This window comes from Mizuhopecten yessoensis, unplaced genomic scaffold (assembly GCF_002113885.1).
Source record: "Mizuhopecten yessoensis strain PY_sf001 unplaced genomic scaffold, ASM211388v2 scaffold4411, whole genome shotgun sequence".
In the NCBI taxonomy this organism is placed as follows: domain Eukaryota; kingdom Metazoa; phylum Mollusca; class Bivalvia; order Pectinida; family Pectinidae; genus Mizuhopecten; species Mizuhopecten yessoensis.
Genome location: NW_018405533.1, coordinates 659,246 through 679,532, shown reverse-complemented (window position 1 = coordinate 679,532; position 20,287 = coordinate 659,246). Strand labels below are relative to the sequence as shown.

Here is a 20,287-nt window from a genome sequence, read left to right as displayed (position 1 = left end):
AGATGCTTGGTATGTAAAGTGTCTGTAGCCAAGTTAGTAGATGCTATGCATGTTAAGTGTCTGTAGCCAAGTTAGTAGATGCTTTATATGTAAAGTGTCTGTAGCCAAGTTAGTAAATGCTTTGTCTGTAAAGTGTCTGTAGCCAAGTTATGAGATGCTTGGTATGTAAAGTGTCAGTAGCCAAGTTAGTAGATGCTATGCATGTTAAGTGTCTGTAGCCAAGTTAGTAAATGCTTTTTCTGTAAAGTGTCTGTAGCCAAGTTAGTAGATGCTTTGTCTGTAACACAGCCTCATGTAGATTTAGAACCTCTGCAGGACTCCCGTATAAATAGGATGGTCAACAATTAAATATTGGAGTACTTTTAGCTGGAATATAAATGTCATCCGGGATTTCAAAAACACTGAAGCGCCTAACCAGATATGATCAATCAAAGTTTTCAAATTACTGTTTTGCCAATTTAATTTTCTTTTTTCTTCAAGTATAACTCACTTTGCATCTTCAATCCCTCAGAGACCCAGACGGTTTGCTAAAAACACTCAACAAAACAAATTCAAAGATAATACAAAAATGTCAACAAAACCATTATTTAAATTAAAAATCGATAAAACCAGGGCATTGTTGCAAGTATTGGTATCATCTACAAAGCGTAAATTGGGAAATGGTTTCCGAGCTATAGAGAGAGGCGCCAAGGCGAGACTGGCCTTTCTCGTCTCCGGATTGGTCTTTCATACATAACGGTTAACCCATTGTTATTTATTGAAACGTGAAGACCAGCCTCAATGCATAGCATGCCAGGAATCGTTTAAACCAAAACACTTGTCATTAGGACTCACACAACTCAATCAGCAAATCAGCAAGTGTTTCATACGTTTGTAGTTCCTACCTAAAATCAGTTCCGGCTAATTACTTGGCCACTGAGGAAGCTTAATAAGGAACTGATGACAGATGTTTAGATAAATGAAATTTTAAGGTATCTAGCTTTTGAAAACTGTATACTTTTGATATATTTCCATGTCTGTGTACGGATTTGTACAGGGGCAAAATTTTGGGGGTGTTTCTGTTTTGGGTCACCGGTTTTGCTTGTAAACTTCCGGTTGACAACTTCTTGACGCTGTGACACTCTAATATGCCACTAAACTTACCAAAAAAATAATAACATATAGTAAATGATTTAGTGGTGTGAGGCCTTTAAGGATGCATAGCACGTGCTCAGGTGACCCTCGCTTTTCATTGATTCTCTGTTGTTTATGAATTATCTTTGCGAATGACAGTGCTGTCATCATGTCTCTAAACTCTTAGCTAGAACTTTATCAGGCACAATTAGCACACAAGTCTGAGGTTGAACCCTCTAGAGGCTGTGTAGAAAGGCTTAGTGCCAGGGGTGACTCGAGAGGTGATTATGGACTTGTCCGTGTTTTCTGGCTGCACCAGGTCTCGGTCAATACATGTCCATAGATTACAGAACATGATTTCTACAAGACAATTTACCTTGCCTTATACATTGCAGGTGTCTCATTTGTGCCACACTGTCCTCTGTGCCAAGTTTGAACACCTGAATCTTGAGCCAGATTACATTATTAACAGCAGACAATCCTGCAAGCTGAGGCTGCCTCAGACTTGTTTAGGTCATGACCCTCATCCAAATTGTATTTTTGTGACTAGTAGAGACAAACAACAATTAAAGTAAGTTTTAAAATTTGATAATCAAACAATTATTCACATTGCAATTTTAAAAAGTATAAATGCTTCATATACGGCCTTTGTTTTCAGGAGAGGAGATGCAGAATACGGTGTCTACTACAACGACCGACCGTTCTCCTGGTTAGGGGGTTCTCCGATATTTAGCGTATTGAATGGGAACGTTTATTGACACCATAACGGGAACGAAGAAAGAAAACATCACTGATATTTGGGATATCATAATCGCCGAGAAGTTCACGAACGCCATGTTACTCCCCTCCACCTTACATGATCTTCTTGAAAACCAGGACGCCATCACGAAACACTGCTACAAATTACACTCTATCACAACCGGTAGACAGCTGGTCGGCAGCCATCTGACTCAAATCATTGGTAAATCTACATACAAGTTGTGTATGCTCTACGGGACAACCGAAGTTAGGGAAATGTGTTTCATAGAACTTACTACGGAAATGGAGGTTGGATATGTCGGACCGTTTTTACCAGGTTACGAAGTAAAGATTATCGGAGAAAAAGGTGAAACACTGAATCGTGGACAGGTGGGTGAAATCCTAGTGAGATCTCCGAGGATGTTGAAGTCCTACAGGAACGCTCCTGAGCTGAACGAAACATCATTTGCTGACGGGGGCTGGTATCGAACCGGAACCATCGGGAACATTACCACCGACGGCAAGCTATTTGTGAAGGGGAAGTCCACTGACATCATTAAGAGAGGTAGTGTGAAGGTTCTGACAAGCGTGGTGGAAACAACAACTAACAAACTACCGGGTGTACGAGATGTTGTTGTACTCTCTGTGCCGGACATTCGGCTCTCTGATGACGTCTGCGCCTGCTACCTTCTAGAGAGACACGCAAAGACAACGGAATCTGAAATGGACCGGAAGTGCCGAGAGACGCTAGGGGACAATGTATTGGGGAGCACACCTTCCTACTTTCTCCAGTTCCATTCGTTTCCTAAACTTAGTAATGGAAAAACAGACAAAGCTCTTCTTAAAAAGAAAGCTATGGAGAGATTGATTTTCCAGTAGCCCCTTCCCCCTTAAGAAAATCAAAGGATACAGACGTTTCACAAGGCGGGCGAACTATACATATGTGTCAGAATTATCTATATGTATTATTGAATTAAAATGTACATTCGACATTCGATGTACACTACAATGTAGATTCGTACTTACTATGCATTCAGCTTGGACACTGTATTCATTATATAAACTTTAACTAGTTTTAGATTATTTAGACGGTGCGGATTTTATGGATTATCTGTTAACAGAAATGCTTTCGGGCAGGATCAGTTACAAATACAGTAAGCTGTAGAAGTAATCTGTGTCACTTAGTTTAAAAAACGCGTTAAATGAAACGTAAGCTGTAGTTAGATAGTGGATAAATATTAAGTTATTACTATAAAGACTACACGTTTCATGATATTTATTTGTGATTTAAACAGGAAAAAGACAATGTATCCTTTCATTTAAGTACAATTTGTACGATATCATTAATCTATTAGACGTTTAATCTATGCATTACCATCTCGAATGAAATGTTAAAAACATAAAAAACCAATGTGAATAGACTTATTGTACATAACTTGCTATTGGACACAATGAGCAAAGAAGCTGATGTTCAAGGTATCACCATACAAAGAGGAAAGTAATTAAATGTATACAGAGATTTTGAATACGCCTCAAATAAATATAATCTGTGTTGATGTTTGGCCAGGCAAAAAAGGTTATGGGTGCCCCCCCCCCCCCCCTCCGCCCCTCCCCCTCCCTACTTCCCGACCAAAGTCCCACGAATTGGTACTTGCTGTTCTCTGCTTGGCCATCAGCTTTGAATGGGAGGCGGTGAAGACTTGTTAGCACATTGTTAGACAAATGATACTGGACGGAGTGTCATGTTACCGCGCACAGGGTTCCTGTTATAACATTCCCGTAGAATGGTACAATAAAGTGACCTTAGTTTGCCTAACCACCCATGGACAGGACATCGTCTTTATATGACCTTAGCTGATTTGAGGACACACAACACATGAAAATTAAAACATTAATAAAGCGCAACTAACGTAACACCAAATGCACATTTAAACATCTGGTAGTGATAATCCACAGCCAGAAGTTAAAAGCAAATAATCGAGAGTGAATAGACAGATCTCGTGGTTCAGATAATATCAAAGTTATGCTATCTTATCAAAACATCTCCCACTAAAACGTAAGAGTATACATATTATTGATCGTCCTATCCCCCTTTAATTCACATGGTTGACCAATGGTGATAAGAAGGGGATACATCTGGTAAATATCACGCGAAAACAATGCTGGCGGAATTCCATTTTTATTACAGACAGTTATACAAGTACACTTGACCCGAAGGTATAAAGATTGTTTATAAATATCCGTATTTGCATTTAGAACGACTTAGTGAAGGCATTACTGAATTTTAAAGAAACCCGTTTTGAAACATACTTTATTTTTTTATCCTATCATTAAGACTTCATTTGTTTTGTTTATTGGGGATTGTGATCAGATTAATTTGAACTTAATGTCCATGACATATGAAGCGTCGCGTTATCAGCAATGAACGCTGGGTACACAAACACACTCTTCCTCTTCCAACTGATATACGTTTTGACGATATACTTTTATGTATAGTCAACTTTACCTGTGCTTTTGTTTGTTTGTTTATTAAGGGTTTAACGTTCTCTCAACAGCCTTTGTCAAATGAGGACGGGTGTCTAGAGAGCCACTGCCGGAAACGGAAAGATGGGGGAATGAAATAAAAACAGAAAAGATAGGAAACGAAACAGATCCCAAGCGTTGCAATAGCAGGTTCGGTTAAAAGTTTTATAGCAATCTCGATCAATTTGATTCAGACTGTCTAAACGATAAATGATGATCACTTCACAGCGGTGTAACAATGCAAAGCAGAAAGATTGTGTTTGGAGGCACGATAGTCTAGTGGTAGGACGCCTGGCTCGTGATGGAATGGTTGCGGGTTCGAGTCACGTCACGGCACTGTGTTGTATCTTCGAGCAAGATACGTTGGTCCGTTTGTTCCAGTTTACTCAGCTGTAAATGAGTACGAGGTTCGGCAGTGCTAGAATTGTATTATGCTAGCTGTGAGCGCCGAAATGGCAGTACCGTCTGTATGCTCCCAAGAGAGTTGAGAAAGATATTGGCTGGTTGCAAAGGCCCTTTTACCACGGATAATAAGTTGTGAACCGCTTTAAGACGACCTACGAACAAAGTTGTAATAAAGCGGTATATAAAAACCTAGAATTATTATTATTATTATTTATATTATTTGCATGAGAAACAGTTAAAGACTAGTAAAAAGAGATCATGCCGAAATTGCTAGAATGGACCAACATACCAGATTACAGTTGTAGGACCAAGCCATGTATTAGCCTATGCCGCTTCCTGTAATTTATAAATCGTCTATATATTTAGTGGTTTAGTTGAGGGCCCGAGGAATGCATGACATATCAGTGCGTGTGGAGGTATCGCTCATGTCGTATAATTTGGAGTCGAAGGGCTACCTGCCTGAATGGAGAATGGACCGGAAAGACATTGCTTTGGTGATCCTAGCTGCTGTAGTTTGTATCCTAGGAATTGGAGTTATCTATTTAATGGGTAATAATATAAATGTGTAAATTGGTAAACAACTCATTTTTATAACTTATATCGTTAACAATATTATTGATATCAAACTAACTTACCGACGAACAGTTAAAACTTATATCACAAACAATATTATTTATTTAAATATATGTTTCCAACGATCACTCATGATTTGCATCGTAAACAAAATTACTAATTCAGAACTAAATTACTGACGAACAGTTAAAATTTAAATCACGCACAATATCATTAATTTGTAAATAACTTACCGACGCACAATGATAAGTTGCATTATAGGCAAAATTATTTTAACTAATTCCCGACGCACAAGTAAAATTTAATTCATAAGCTGTATTATTAATATATGTAAATAACTGAATTGAACATATACACAGAAATAACTTACATTATTAACAGTTCTACCAATAGAAATTACATCATATAAAAGATGATTGGCATCATTAGCAATATTTTCTATTTACAAATAACAAATAATACACAATGATAATTTACTTTATTAAGATGTATGATTTCTCGTAACGCACACTATACATTCTACTATACTGTATCGAAAACCCAACTGCATTTTTTAAACAGCCCACCCTACAGAATTTTTAATCTTGCTCAGTTATTCCCTTGGACTGTTGGACAGCAGTTTCGTTGCACTGGTTACCTGTACGATACAGGTCGCAGTACAAAATTCTGGTATACACATACAAGGCACTGAATGGAACAGCTCATCCGTACCTACAGGAACTTGTTTCCCTGTATCAGCCGTCAAGATCACTGCGGTCGGAGTCAGAATCTTTGTTGTGTGTCCCAAAATCTCGTACTGTGACCTACGGAAACAGATGCTTTGGGAGGGTTTCGGCTACGTTGTGGAATAGCTTACCATCTGCTATTAGGAAGTCGAATACCCTGGCCAAGTTCAAGAGGGACATAAAAACTCACCTCTTCACGTCTGCATTTTAGAATCTTTGCAAAGACGTCATGTAAATACCACCCTTTTATTTGTTCAATTATGTGCACATTGCTTGTTAAATGTATGAAAGTGATTGCAAGCCTTTGTTGTTTGTTTTCACAATTATAACCATTACTATTATCCATATGTTGTAAAGCGCCTAAGAGTAATTTTACAAATTATATAGGGCGCTATATAAATGCTGTATATTATTATTATTATTATTATTATTATAAAGACAATAGTGTATGTGGAATTCGAAAGGTGGTAGTTTAATCAGGTGGTTTTTTCGGACACGTAAGTCAGTGTTTCAAATGAAATATCTATTTGTTAAAATGCTAAGAAATATCATTAATGACAAAATCCATTGTATTAATGTATCTATCAACATTTGTTGATAATTAACAGAACTTAGTTTCGATGAAACGTAAAAACGTAAAAAGTAACGGTTCATCTGTACTGAACCTTTGACAAATGATTTCTTTTGAAGAAAAAATCATGAATTTTCTCTACATTCTCTTATATAATAATCGAAATATACCATCGCATTAATATGCATTATCATAATCTCGATATTGAGTTGACTTGTAGAGTTATGATATTTTTAAGTGAATAGAAATTTGTATAGAGTTTATGATCACGATTCTTCAATCTATCTTATTTATACTGATACAATAATCTAACATAATTAGTCAAAGAGTTCGACTTAAGAAATTCTGATTGTTGAATTACTAACAATTAATTGTGTTATACATGATTAAGAAAAAAAAACCGTTTAGCAACATTTTTTTCTAGTGATTACAAATTTTAATAATTCCTTTTTTTTAGGTTTCATCATCTTAAACATTCATGCCAATGAAAGAGTGTTTCAATTAAGGAATGAATCTCGCTTTGGTCGAGTCCATGGGATGATGAAATGAGCTGGCCTTAAAGCAAATTTAATGAACCGCGAAGCACTTCATGTTGAATATGTTTCAGGATCAACTCAATTCATCACCCCATAAGATCGATCAAAGCAAGATTCAATCCTTATATTTCAATCAAATGTGTTTTGTCAATAATTGGAACTTGTGAATGTCATTTCTGATAGTTTGTCTCAGATTTTAGAGCTTGTGGAAGTCTACGTATCGACGAAATGGAAATAAATATATTCCGCCATTGAGAGGACATTTAACAAAATGATGTTGTACTCTAATACAGCGAAATTATGTGAAAAAAACAACAACACCAGTTTAAATGTCATATATAATTTTTGTTCATTAATGCATACGTTTAGATATTAAATTTTCTGACGCGTCATCGCGGAAGATTAATATATAGACGCTATGCGCAGGCTCCTCTGCGAGTCTATGGCAGCCATCTTTTCACTAGCTCGAAGTGGAGATCCGCTTGTTACGAGGTTCTACATATTTGGAATGTGAAGCTGCAGTAATTGAATGTCGAATTAGACAGGAAATCAGATGTGGCCCGAAAGGACGAATCAATTTGATATGGCAGTTTGCTTTGCGACTGTATTTCATATATGACGTGACTACATGGATGTACGGGGGTTGACACTGACACAAGAGGTAGAATGGGAAACAGGGGAGAATGTCTAGGGCAATACATGATTTGTCACAACCTCTAGTAACAGCTGATAATATTTTGTTGATTGATCGTTTTTTGGTTGTTCGAACAATATCTTCAATAAATATGTAAAATCTTATTCAAGTGGTATCATCTTTGTTTAAAAGTGTCAATAGTTATATACCTTCGTAAAATCTGAAGATATGTATTGATACGCACAGGCAATGTTAATCTGGTAAATTTCATCGGCAAATGAAACGGGTAGCATTTTGTAGTTTCATTGAGTACAGCTTGAGTAGAAATTGAAATATAACATAATACAGAAAATCAAATACATCATATTATTGTATAATAAAAGAACAATGCTTTTTGTAGTATTACAATGTAAAAGTAAAATTGATGAGATAGATTTCCATTGTGCTATTCTCACACTGTATCATACCAACTTATGGAGTCAACGTGCCACAGTCATTAACGTGATCTAAATGATCAAACTTCGAACATAAACATCCGCCTTACCGAGGAATGTTTTCTCAATTTACTCTTAAATGTATTTGGTTTGAATTGCACGTTTTCGAAGGATGCATCCCTGGAATCTGTTATATATCTTAACTCTCGGTTACCGAATTGATTAGAATTGTTCTAAGTCGCTCTTCTTATTGTGTACCGTGAGTATTATTTCGGACTCCGCTTGAGTAAAAATGTACTACATATTTCATATCAACGTTGAGCGGGCGCCGCAGGGGTGTCATATGTGTAATGTCATTGGTGGTTTTAATAAAACAAAAGCGGTGTATTTAAACTGATTGTAACCGCGATATAAGGTGTTTCCGTCCTTTGTGAAATATACAAAATGAAACAAATACTTGGCAACATTATCAGTCCCCCGTTCTTTTAATCTAAATGGGCAAGTTACATTAATGGAACATATTTTACATCAATAACCGAATTTACATCAATAACCGATTTTACATCAGAATACATCTAATTCACTTTTATTCTAATTTGAACAATAATTCTGTGTTAAAAAGCCTTAGCATTTTGAAAGTCACTTTTATACTCTTCTTGTTAAAAATTCGGTGTTCATGATACCACCATATAAGTAACTCATGCAATCAATTTGTCGATGTAAAACGGGAAGCAAACGTCCTTAAAACTGGTAGTTGTTATTTATTGCATAATGTTCAGCAATAAGGGTAACATCTGTGTAAATATTAACATTATTGCGACAGTTAGACTCCACTAGACGTCAAGATATAATTTAATGTCATACAGTGTATGCCATTCTTCGCGCACTCCACCATCAATCAATCAGTTAACGAAATGGAGATAAATAACGTAATTACAATCCACAGGCTTTCCATTGATGTCTTACCAATAAGATACCTATGAGAAGTACATGTTTACCAATGTCAATAAAATGCGACCGGCCGGTATACTGCCTTCGGCATTGTATGTCAGTGAAGGAAGAGGCACTCAAAAGTCACCATCAGATCCGTGCTATCGCAAGGAGGGAAATAAACTAACATACTCTGTCTCAAGCACACATACACACATGCACGCATACATCACACACATCCTTAAACGACCTAAGCTGTTGATAGTATCTTAAACATGATAAAACTAAACAAACTCTTTTTCATATTACATGTAACATCTAATGCAATGCAAGAATCACCCGACGTTAAAAGGATTACTTTTTAAGAATATATGTGTTTCTATTTACTGACTTTTTTGGTTTCTTTTACTTCTCCAGCAAAGGACACTTTTCCTGGCCTTACACAGATGGAAAACAAACTGAAGAAACAACAGGAACAAGTTGATAAACACCAGGTCATTACTTTACAAAGCATACTATAAGGTAGAGGTTTAGAGAAAGAATTAACCTGCAGTTTCCGACAGCATGTTGTCGTAAAAAGTGACAAATGAAAGCTCCCTGCTAAATCTTGTCTTCTGCTCAAGTGGACATTGTAAATACAAGAACTGGTCTGTTGCAAAGGTGAGAACAGTTCGGATCTACATGTTCTCTTTCTTACTTTTCTTGATTTTGGCGATGTCGCTATAGATACTCGTCTTGGTAGTACTTTTACTGTTTCGAGGATTTAAATAACAAAAGTCTAAGTGCTATGTGTTGTACCTCTATCAAATTATCAACTGGTACGGCATTTTTCTGACATGACACTGAAACATTATTTAAGAAACCATTACTGTCATTTATTTGGGTTTACGGTATTTACCGAAATCAATATGTGCATTTTGCATAGACTTTAATAAGAAATGACCATGATTATATACCGAACATACTGTGCGGCTCTTACATGCAGGTCGTATGTATCAGGTCTGTCGTCCAATGCTACATTCATCTTGACCAATTCAAACCCTCATTTTATCAGAGACATGATAGAATTCAATATGTGCTCTGACATATATTAGCTTAATGACGGTAAAGCCAATCATATACACGACCTTGTGTTTAACACACTACCATTGAATTCGACTTTAACTGTAAAAGAAGATAAACTGCATTGTGCCAATTGACCTCTCAGATTACAATAACAACGTATTTTGACAATGAATTGTCTTTCAGGTGATGATAACAGCCTTGATTCAGCAGCAACACCAGAAAGCACAGAGGCTGACCCAGAATGGTATGTCTCTTATGCTTAAAACCACGATCTTCATTCATTCAGTTTAATTCAAATGTATACCATTATCTTTCACCTTCCAACGAAGTACATATTAATGATACACCTTACTGTGATAGTCAAATACAGTTGACCGTAATAGCATAGAGCATTCTATAGTTACGTAGTAAATGATTTAACCTTGTCATTGTCAGCCGTGTACTATTTTATAGATTATCGCTTATATCAACTACTGTTTACGGGAAGGTGAATGAAAAAAAAGTATGACCTAATGTGTAGAATTCGCGACTGATACATTCGTAGACCTATCGTTACAGCAGAATTTTGCAATGCTTAAAACAATAAATAGACACTTGAGATAAAAACACATAAATGTTCAAACACCCGACTCGCATATAAATGGGAATTATTTTATTTCATAATTAATGCCAGTCCTCATATAACCTTGGCTGTTGCGAGGACTTTGAACCCAAAATAAACAAACAATCATGTATGTCACTCTGTTAACTGTGGTTTTCAGTGAATCAGCTCATCACTTCTACCGATTTCTACGGAAGCACGGTAGTCTAGTGGTAGAACGCCGGGCTCGTGACCGAAGGGTTGCAGGTTCGAGTCACGGCACGGTACTGTGTTGTTTCTTTGAGCAAGATACTTTACTCCGTTTGTTCCAGTCTACTCAGCTGTAAATGAGTATGTGATCGGGCAGTGCTGGAATTGTTGAATGCTAGCTTTGAGCGCCGAAATGGCGCCACAAGCTGTATGTCTGAGAAAAATATTGACTGGTTGCAAAGGCCTTTTAACTACAGATAATAATTTGTGAACCGCTTTGAGACGATCTACGAACTAGGTTGTGATAAAGCGGTATCTAAGAACCTCGAATTATTGTTAAAATTATTGATTATAAGCTGATTAATGCCTCTTACGAAAACCAAATGTTTTCACGATATAGCGAATCGAAATTGCACATTAATAATGAAATACAGTTAATAACATCTACGCTTTACGTAAAATACAAGTTAGCTATTAATTACATGTACATAATTTCAAGAGGAACAAGGCAGCAGTTTGTTCAATATGTATGTGTGCATTGTTTTATTTAATAAATATCAACATAAATATGTTAAAATACATATGTTTTTTTAGAATTGATACTGTTTTCTTATTTACTATTTAATAACGTTCTTGAATTTTCCAATCGTAGCGACAATCCCTTTGTCAGCCATTGATGATATTGACAACCAGCTGAGAAAGCAACAGGAGCAGATTGATAAACAGCAGGTAATTATTTATTAATTTATTTAGCATCAGTATAATTCATACGTCCGGTGTTTGGTAGATAGGTTTTGAATTTAGAAAACATTTTATAGGTCTATATCACATATGTATCAACTTATTTTATCATTAATAATAAAATTATTGTATATCATAATTTATTATAGTTTAACATATTGATAAACATATTAAATATTTTGTTATGATAAGGGTGAGATGAGAGTCTTGTGTTGTATAAAGCGTGGATGTTGTGAAAGTGATAGGTGGGCAAACTGAAATTCGTGTTTTGCTTGCACAGGTCTCGTGGTCATAACAGTTTGACGTTACTGAGATTGAGTATGTAGGTAATGCGTATATGATATAGTGTATGATATAAACTACTGCTGTGGTAACGTCTATCATTACAGTAACCATTGCGATATTTTTTCAGACATCGATAACAAGCTTGCATCAAAAACAACAGACACCAACGAGTAAAGGTAATTAATATCAAGTTCAAAGTTCCAGTTCAAATATTTTAATTTCGTGTCAAACACATAGTATTCATAAAATCACAATACATATACCTTTGAATATAAAATGTGTCTAGCCAAAATGACTTATTAAACACGTTATAAGAACAATCACACTATTTACTATCTTCAGACATGTAATGTTATCAACCAGTCTTTTTAAAAACAATTGTGCTTGATGCATTTTTTACTAGTAGCAGGACTATAGTATGCATATATATAATACCATGTACCCCAACAGGGTAAGAGATATACAAGAGTGGTTGGGCCTATCCCTACTGACAAATTATATATCCCCCACCCCATACCTGCAACATCTAATATCTATGAGTTATTGGAATAACAAATTAACGCTAGATACCTATTAGTGTTAATACAGTATTATAAAATCTCTGAACAAACGAACTGGAAAACACATGTTTATTTATATATTCTAAGCATACAATGTTTCTCTACATAGGGGTGGTGTATGTCCGATGGGGAAGAATGGACTGCCCAGGAAACACAACTGAACTGGTTTACTCAGGTAAACCGTTGGTAAAGCAGAATATGAATTATCCTTAACGAACCGATATCATATTTTGTAAATGATGCAATGTTTTATCGAATGATTTTGATGACAATATGGGTAACGATTTTAAGCAGTTTTAATGGCAACATTGAAATCCTTTGTAGGAATGCCTAAACTCTTCTTGTTTCTCACACTCGTCATCTAATGATAACTGATAACACGTGTGTTTATAAATCAAAATATGGTATTTTACACGCTACACCGCTTTTGAAAAGGTTGTTTAGCTCAGTCAGACTGTATTCAGTAGCCTTCTGCGAACTATTCTAGTAAAATATGTAAAAGTTGTACAGAAATGAGACTCAAACTTTACCTGAATGTTGGTCTGGCAATAATAATGATAATACAGTGTGGTTTAAGAAATAGTTATTGTTTTCTTTATATCTATGTTTACTATTATTTATAACAGATGGTTAAATATAAAATACATGACAAACGAGTATTTTAGATCATCAGGGGGACCCTCTAACGAGTATTTTAGATCATCAGGGGGACCCTCTAACGAGTATTTTAGATCATCAGGGCGAACCCTCTAACGAGTATTTTAGATCATCAGGGGGACCCTCTAACGAGTATTTAAGATCATCAGGGGGACCCTCTAACAAGTATTTGAGATCATCAGGGGGACCCTCTAACGGGTATTTTAGATCATTAGGGGGACCCTCTAACGAGTATTTTAGATCATCAGGGGGACCCTCTGACGAGTATTTTAGATCATCAGGGGGACCTTCTAACGAGTATTTGAGATCATCAGGGGGACCCTCTAACGAGTATTTTAGATCATCAGGGAGACCCTCTAACGAGTATTTGAGATCATCAGGGGGACCCTCTAACGTGTATTTTATATCATTAGGGGGACCCTCTAACGAGAATTTTAGCTCATCAGGGGGACCCTCTAACGAGGATTTTAGGTCATCAGGGGGACCCTCTAACAAGTATTTGAGATCATCAGGGGGTCCCTCTAACGGGTATTTTAGATCATTAGGGGAACCCTCTAACGAGTATTTTAGATAATCATGGGGACCCTCTAACGAGTATTTTAGATCATCAGGGGGACCCTCTAAATGTTTTGTCATTTCTTACGTGTATACGTATGTAACAGATGTCATTATGTTTTCGATGCCTCCGCTAGAAGTCGAACCCGGGACTTCTGCCTTACCAGTCTTACGTTCTACCGAATGAGCTAAAGAGAAATTTTCCCTAGCGGTGTCGGTAGGAAGCGGCCTAGTATGTTACCAGTGTGACATATATGAATATATTAATAAAACATGAGACATATATAGATATATAAAATGAATATTATGCTTAGATAAATATGTAAAATATATATAATTTGTACAGGTTATGCTGGTGGATCCCATTACTCTAACAAAGGGGCTGCTGCTGAGTACGTATGTCTTCCTCCTGACCCGTCCTGGGGTCCGAAACAAAATATACGAGCACAACAACCGGGGTTAATGTATGGAGCAGAATATGAAGACGACATTCTTTTCAATGTGAAAGACAGAAACAGGGACGTGCCATGTGCTGTTTGTCGAAGTTCTATCCAATCAACGTCGATCATGATCCCTGCACGCTCTACCTGCTACCCCGGATGGGACGCGGCGTATCACGGCTACCTAGCTTCCGGTTATTATAATCAACCAGCTGCGTCCCAGTACGTTTGTGTAGACCAAGAACCTCAGACATTGCTCGGTGGTGGAAGTAGTAATGACGAAGGCAAACTGTTCTTCCAGGTACGGGCTAAGTGTGGATCGTTAAAATGTCCCCCTTATGAGGATGACAAAGTGCTGTCCTGTGTCGTGTGCATGAAATAACTTCATCTTAAATAAGACCTGGTAAATTGAAAAGTGACATCTTGTGTCGTGTGCATGAAATAACTTCATCTCAAATAAGACCTGGTAAATTGGAAAGTGACATCTTTTGTCGTGTGCATGAAATAACTTCATTGCAATTAAGACCTGCTTAATCGGACAGTGCTGTCTTGTGTTGTGTGCATAAAATAGCTTCATCTTAAATAAGACCTGGTAAATTGAAAAGTGACATCTTGTGTCGTGTGCACGAAATAACTTCCTTTGAAATACGACCTGCGATAAAACGGCATGGTGTGTGATTCGATATGTACATCAAACATGCTAATAAATTCGCAAAAAGTGTAATTGAGATGACACTTAAAACCATTTGTGTTCGCAACCCACAACAGCAATATCTTATAAGTGATTAGAAGAGTGTCAAAAGAGAGTGTCATGATATAATAGATTTAAGCGTGAGAATAAACAAAAGTCGGTGTCATAATAAATGATTTAAGCGTAAAATAAACATGAGTTTTAAATCACACTATTAAAAGATAAAAATGTAGGAGTTTCAATCGATATCAACTATTCAAGATACTGTATTGATATCACTGATTTATAGATACATACATAGCAGACATATGTAACTTTGAAACTTGCATGGTGTTTTGAACGGTCTAAATAATTTGAATAGTTGTTTTATCTTAAGTTTGCAGTTATTTAACAAAATGAAAACGAACAGCCATCTTTTCGGGAAATTCTTCAGAGCCTCGATACCAATACTTAACTGTGAACAACAATTTTCCTATCCATCACTTTAAGACTACGTCGATCATCTATTAAGTAAACTATTTTCTGTAAAACATTTTGTGATCGATTGTGGCAATTTTAAACAATTTTAAACAATAACGTTAACAATCTATACTATTTGTTTGATACAGTTTCTGTATGTATTTAATATATGATTACTTTTATTCAATGATTAACAGAATAACATGATTTTCATTTTTACAACAAATTCGTTTGTTACTTATTGTTTGTTTGTATTTTTAAACATTTCATCCTATTAGTTTTGAATTAGATGTATTCCTTTTTGAGTGTATTTTTAGTCTTGTTTGGCCCTTGAGGACTTTAAATGTCGATTGATCGTATATTGTCAAATACAAATTTGCAATTGTCTTCAGTGTCGGAAAGCCTGTTCTACAAATAAGGAAGTTCTGTTACGTCGCCTAATAAATTAAACGGATACTATAACATGACTGTAAACAACATCCGGATCAGCACTTGCATTCCGCACTAAAACATATATTCAAAATATGTTTTTTGCATTGTGAAAAATTATTTGAAAATATAATTTTAAAACTTATCAATTCAAAAACAAACCATCATAGTGTGAAATCGCATACAATCTTTGGTTGTTTACGTAGGCCATTACCCTTGGCCTCTTGTTATTATCTTTACGTTGTGGCCGCGACAGTCAAGTTCCATATCTCAAGTAGGCTTTGTAAGATCTACCTTAAATATAACAAATGTCTTGTTTACGGAGGCGTTTATAACGCCGTATTGAGACCGCCTATCGGACGTGACGTCAGTAATTTCTTTCCAGCGGAAGTATAGAATTTGTGACGTCTGGTGGTAAACCCCCGTTACTTAAAATGCTAGGGAGACAACTTTTGTAGCACTTCGTTCATAGTTTATGTAAGAAATACTTACTTATTTAAATATCCTGAAAATTTTGTTAACATTTCAGTTTATACTATTTTCAATAGCAATAAGAATATTCTACTACATCGATTTTTGAACATTTATCAAATTATAAAAAAAAACTGTTGGAAGGGAGACAACTGCGAGATAGTAGTTACGGATGAGGGCAACTTTTACACATCAAGGAAAATAGTTTTCATAACAGCCAAGCACAAATAAATTATAGCTTTTTTATCGGTAATTTTATTATGTATAATATGAACATGTGTATAACAGAAATTAAATCATTTGATTATCTTCGTGGTTTGAACTTTAAATCTTCTGTTTTAAATGCAAAAATCTGCTAGCTGTCGCGCGCTTTTTTCTCCAATATGCCATATTGGATGAGTCGTACTGGTATTTATTAACAAGTGTTTGGGCCAAAGACGGAATTAGAGTTGATGGGGGGAGGGGGTATTAGTCAGCCATCCAAGCGACAGTTCCATGAAAAGTATCTGAAGGTTCAGTGTTTGATAAGCGGGGAAAGAAGATATGTCCTGGACAAACATTTTCAAAAGTGAAGGTCAAAGGTCATTTACCTGTACACATATGATATAGCGTTACAACATCAAACACATGGTTCGAAAGCACACCAAGTACTGTACCCGGGCCATTCTAGGCCCTTCTGGCCTCTCTCTCCAGAGGCTCACATTCTCGTACTTTGAGTCCCGATTCTCCACCCTAGACTCCCAACTCTGGACTCCCTATAAAATTCTCCCCAAGTACGTTTAACAATAAATACAACATTAACTATTCATGAGGAGGTACCACCTAGTGTACAGAAGTATTGAGGCACGTGCAGCAATTTAATCTAACTTCTTATTTCATCTATTCGTGTACACACGAAAATAATATGTGCTTTCTGGTTCCCGTTGTTGTGTACAGACGACAAAAATATATACACGACAAAAGACTTTGGTGTTAGCACACGACAGTCGTGTAATCACAGAAATTGTCACTTAAATCAGCACCCATTATTTGGCAAACCAGATTTTAAAGGTGAAGAGTACATTTTTCATCAGGTGACCTATTCTTTTCGAATTTGCCGTAAGATGTTGGGTTTGGTGGTCTTAATATAAACAATATGGCGGTGACCCAATTCGATACGAACACTCGTAAATTCATCACAAAATATTTATTGAGACTAATGGAAGAAACTATGGATATTTTGATATAAGTCACGATAAAAGCTACAAGGATTAAGAAAAAAACGACTTTGTTACCAAAATCAATCCCTCTTTTGGACCCGCACTGCAACGCTATTTTGAAAACAATCGTTTCGTTCGTTTTCCAGACAAATATCGACTTTTCGCAGTCATAATCAGCTGTCAGTTAGTCATAATGCTGCACAAAGGAGGTTATTCATATCTATTAACAACGACATGAAACAATAACAACATTGGATTACGGTAACCTGTTTATTTATTGCAGCTATTATACCTACTCTTTAATTACATTGATAATCCACCATTTTATTATATGTGACTCTAGTAAGGACATCTAGTACGGAATCCGGACCCAAGTTGCAGTACGAAAAGAGTTAATTAACAAAGCACACATTTAAGCTCTTCAAATTATTGTTTTTATTTCAACAATAACACATTATTGCTTCGTCAGATCAATCATAATTATAATTGCATCTAATATTTTTCTATTATCTACCATGTGAGTTAATACTAAAATTGATACGTTATTTGGACGGAATCAATTAGCTGCTTATCAAGGAGTCTGGAATGCATTTTTCTCTGACTCGGAATGAATGACAAACATTGTCTGATGTGGTTGGTGTTTAAAAAGAACTATTGCCAGCTTTATAAAAAGAAGAGAAAATACAATTCGGTCAAATGGACCTAATAAACTGTTTGTTATCATCTTTAAATGGTATCCATATACTGTCATACATCAGTATATGTTCATTACCTTTCATCAATGTATATATATTGTCTTATTTCACTACGTATTGCTTTACATCAATGTATATATATTGTACTATTTCACTACATATTACTTTACATCAATGTATATACATTGTCTTATTTCACTACGTATTGCTTTACATCAATGTATATACATTGATGTAAAGCAATACGTAGTGAAATACGACAATATATATAAATTGATGTAAAGCAATACATAGTGAAATAAGACAATATATATAAGTTGATGTAAAGCAATACGTATTGCTTTATATCAATATACATACATTGTCTTATTTCACTACGTATTACTTTACATCAATATATATACGTTGTCTTATTTCACTACGTATTGCTTTATATCAATATATATACATTGTCTTATTTCACTACGTATTGCTTTACATCAATATATATATATTGTCTTATTTCACTACGTACTGCTTTACATCAATATATACATATTGTCATATTTCACTATGTATTGCTTTACTTATTTCACTACGTATTGCTTTACATCAATGTATATACATTGTCTTATTTCACTACGTATTACGTTACATCAATATATATACGTTGTCTTATTTCACTACGTATTGCTTTATATCAATATATATATATATTGTCTTATTTCACTACGTACTGCTTTACATCAATATATACATATTGTCATATTTCACTATGTATTGCTTTACTTATTTCACTACGTATTGCTTTACATCAATATCTGTCATACATCAGTATATGTTCATTACCTTTCATCAATGTATATATATTGTCTTATTTCACTACGTATTGAGTTACATCAATATATATATATTGTCTTATTTCACTACGTATTGCTTTACATCAATGTATATACATTGTCTTATTTCACTACGTATTGCTTTATATCAATATATATATATAGTCTTATTTCACTACGTATTGCTTTACGTCAGTATATATATATTGTCTTATTTCACTACGTATTGCTTTCCATCAATATATACATATTGTCTTATTTCACTACGTATTGCTTTACGTCAGTATATATATATTGTCTTATTTCACTACGTATTGAGTTACATCAATATATATATATATTGTCTTATTTCACTACGTATTATTTCACTACGTATTGCTTTACATCAATATATACATATTGTCTTATTTCACTACGTATTGCTTTATATCAATATATATATATAGTCTTATTTCACTACGTATTGCTTTACGTCAGTATATATATATTGTCTTATTTCACTACGTATTATTTCACTACGTATTGCTTTACATCAATATATATACATTGTATTATTTCACTACGTATTACTTTACATCAATATATATACCTTGTCTTATTTCACTACGTATTGCTTTATATCAATGTATATATATTGTACTATTTCACTACGTATTGCTTTACATCAATGTATATATATTGTCTTATTTCACTACGTATTGCTTTACGTCAGTATATATATATTGTCTTATTTCACTACGTATTATTTCACTACGTATTGCTTTACATCAATATATATATGTTGTCTTATTTCACTACGTATTGCTTTATTTCAATGTATATACATTGTCTTATTTCACTACGTATTGCTTTATATCAATATACATACATTGTCTTATTTCACTACGTATTGCTTTATATCAATATATATATATTGTCTTATTTCACTACGTATTGCTTTACATCAATATATACATATTGTCTTATTTCACTATGTATTGATTTACATCAATATATATATATTGTCTTATTTCACTACGTATTGATTTACATCAATATATATACATTGTCTTATTTCACTACGTATTGCTTTACATCAATATATATATATATTTTCTTATTTCACTACGTATTGCTTTACCTCAATATATACATATTGTCTTATTTCACTATGTATTTATTTACATCAATATATATATATTTTCTTATTTCACTACGTATTGCTTTACATCAATATATATATATTGTCTTATTTCGCTACGTATTGCTTT

General features: G+C 34.9%; 1 protein-coding gene across 3 annotated transcripts in view; it reads left to right on the top strand.

The window, feature by feature from the left end:
* The window catches only part of LOC110448979 (long-chain-fatty-acid--CoA ligase FadD15-like), a 38,191-nt gene extending 21,571 nt beyond the window's left edge, over nucleotides 1-16,620 (top strand). Inside the window, exons 1-7 of one of the 3 annotated variants that reach the window (XM_021495536.1) lie at nucleotides 5,179-5,328; nucleotides 9,600-9,676; nucleotides 10,431-10,491; nucleotides 11,690-11,766; nucleotides 12,191-12,239; nucleotides 12,733-12,798; nucleotides 14,182-16,620. In XM_021495536.1, coding sequence (XP_021351211.1) covers nucleotides 5,205-5,328; nucleotides 9,600-9,676; nucleotides 10,431-10,491; nucleotides 11,690-11,766; nucleotides 12,191-12,239; nucleotides 12,733-12,798; nucleotides 14,182-14,657 — 930 coding nt within the window. In that variant the 5' untranslated portion in view covers nucleotides 5,179-5,204 and the 3' untranslated portion in view covers nucleotides 14,658-16,620. Of the gene's footprint in view, nucleotides 1-1,771; nucleotides 2,760-5,178; nucleotides 5,329-9,599; nucleotides 9,677-10,430; nucleotides 10,492-11,689; nucleotides 11,767-12,190; nucleotides 12,240-12,732; nucleotides 12,799-14,181 lie in introns of those variants that run through there. The other 2 variants (XM_021495538.1, XM_021495537.1) reach the window with 2 other exon arrangements.
* The last annotated feature ends 3,667 nt before the right edge of the window (nucleotides 16,621-20,287 follow it).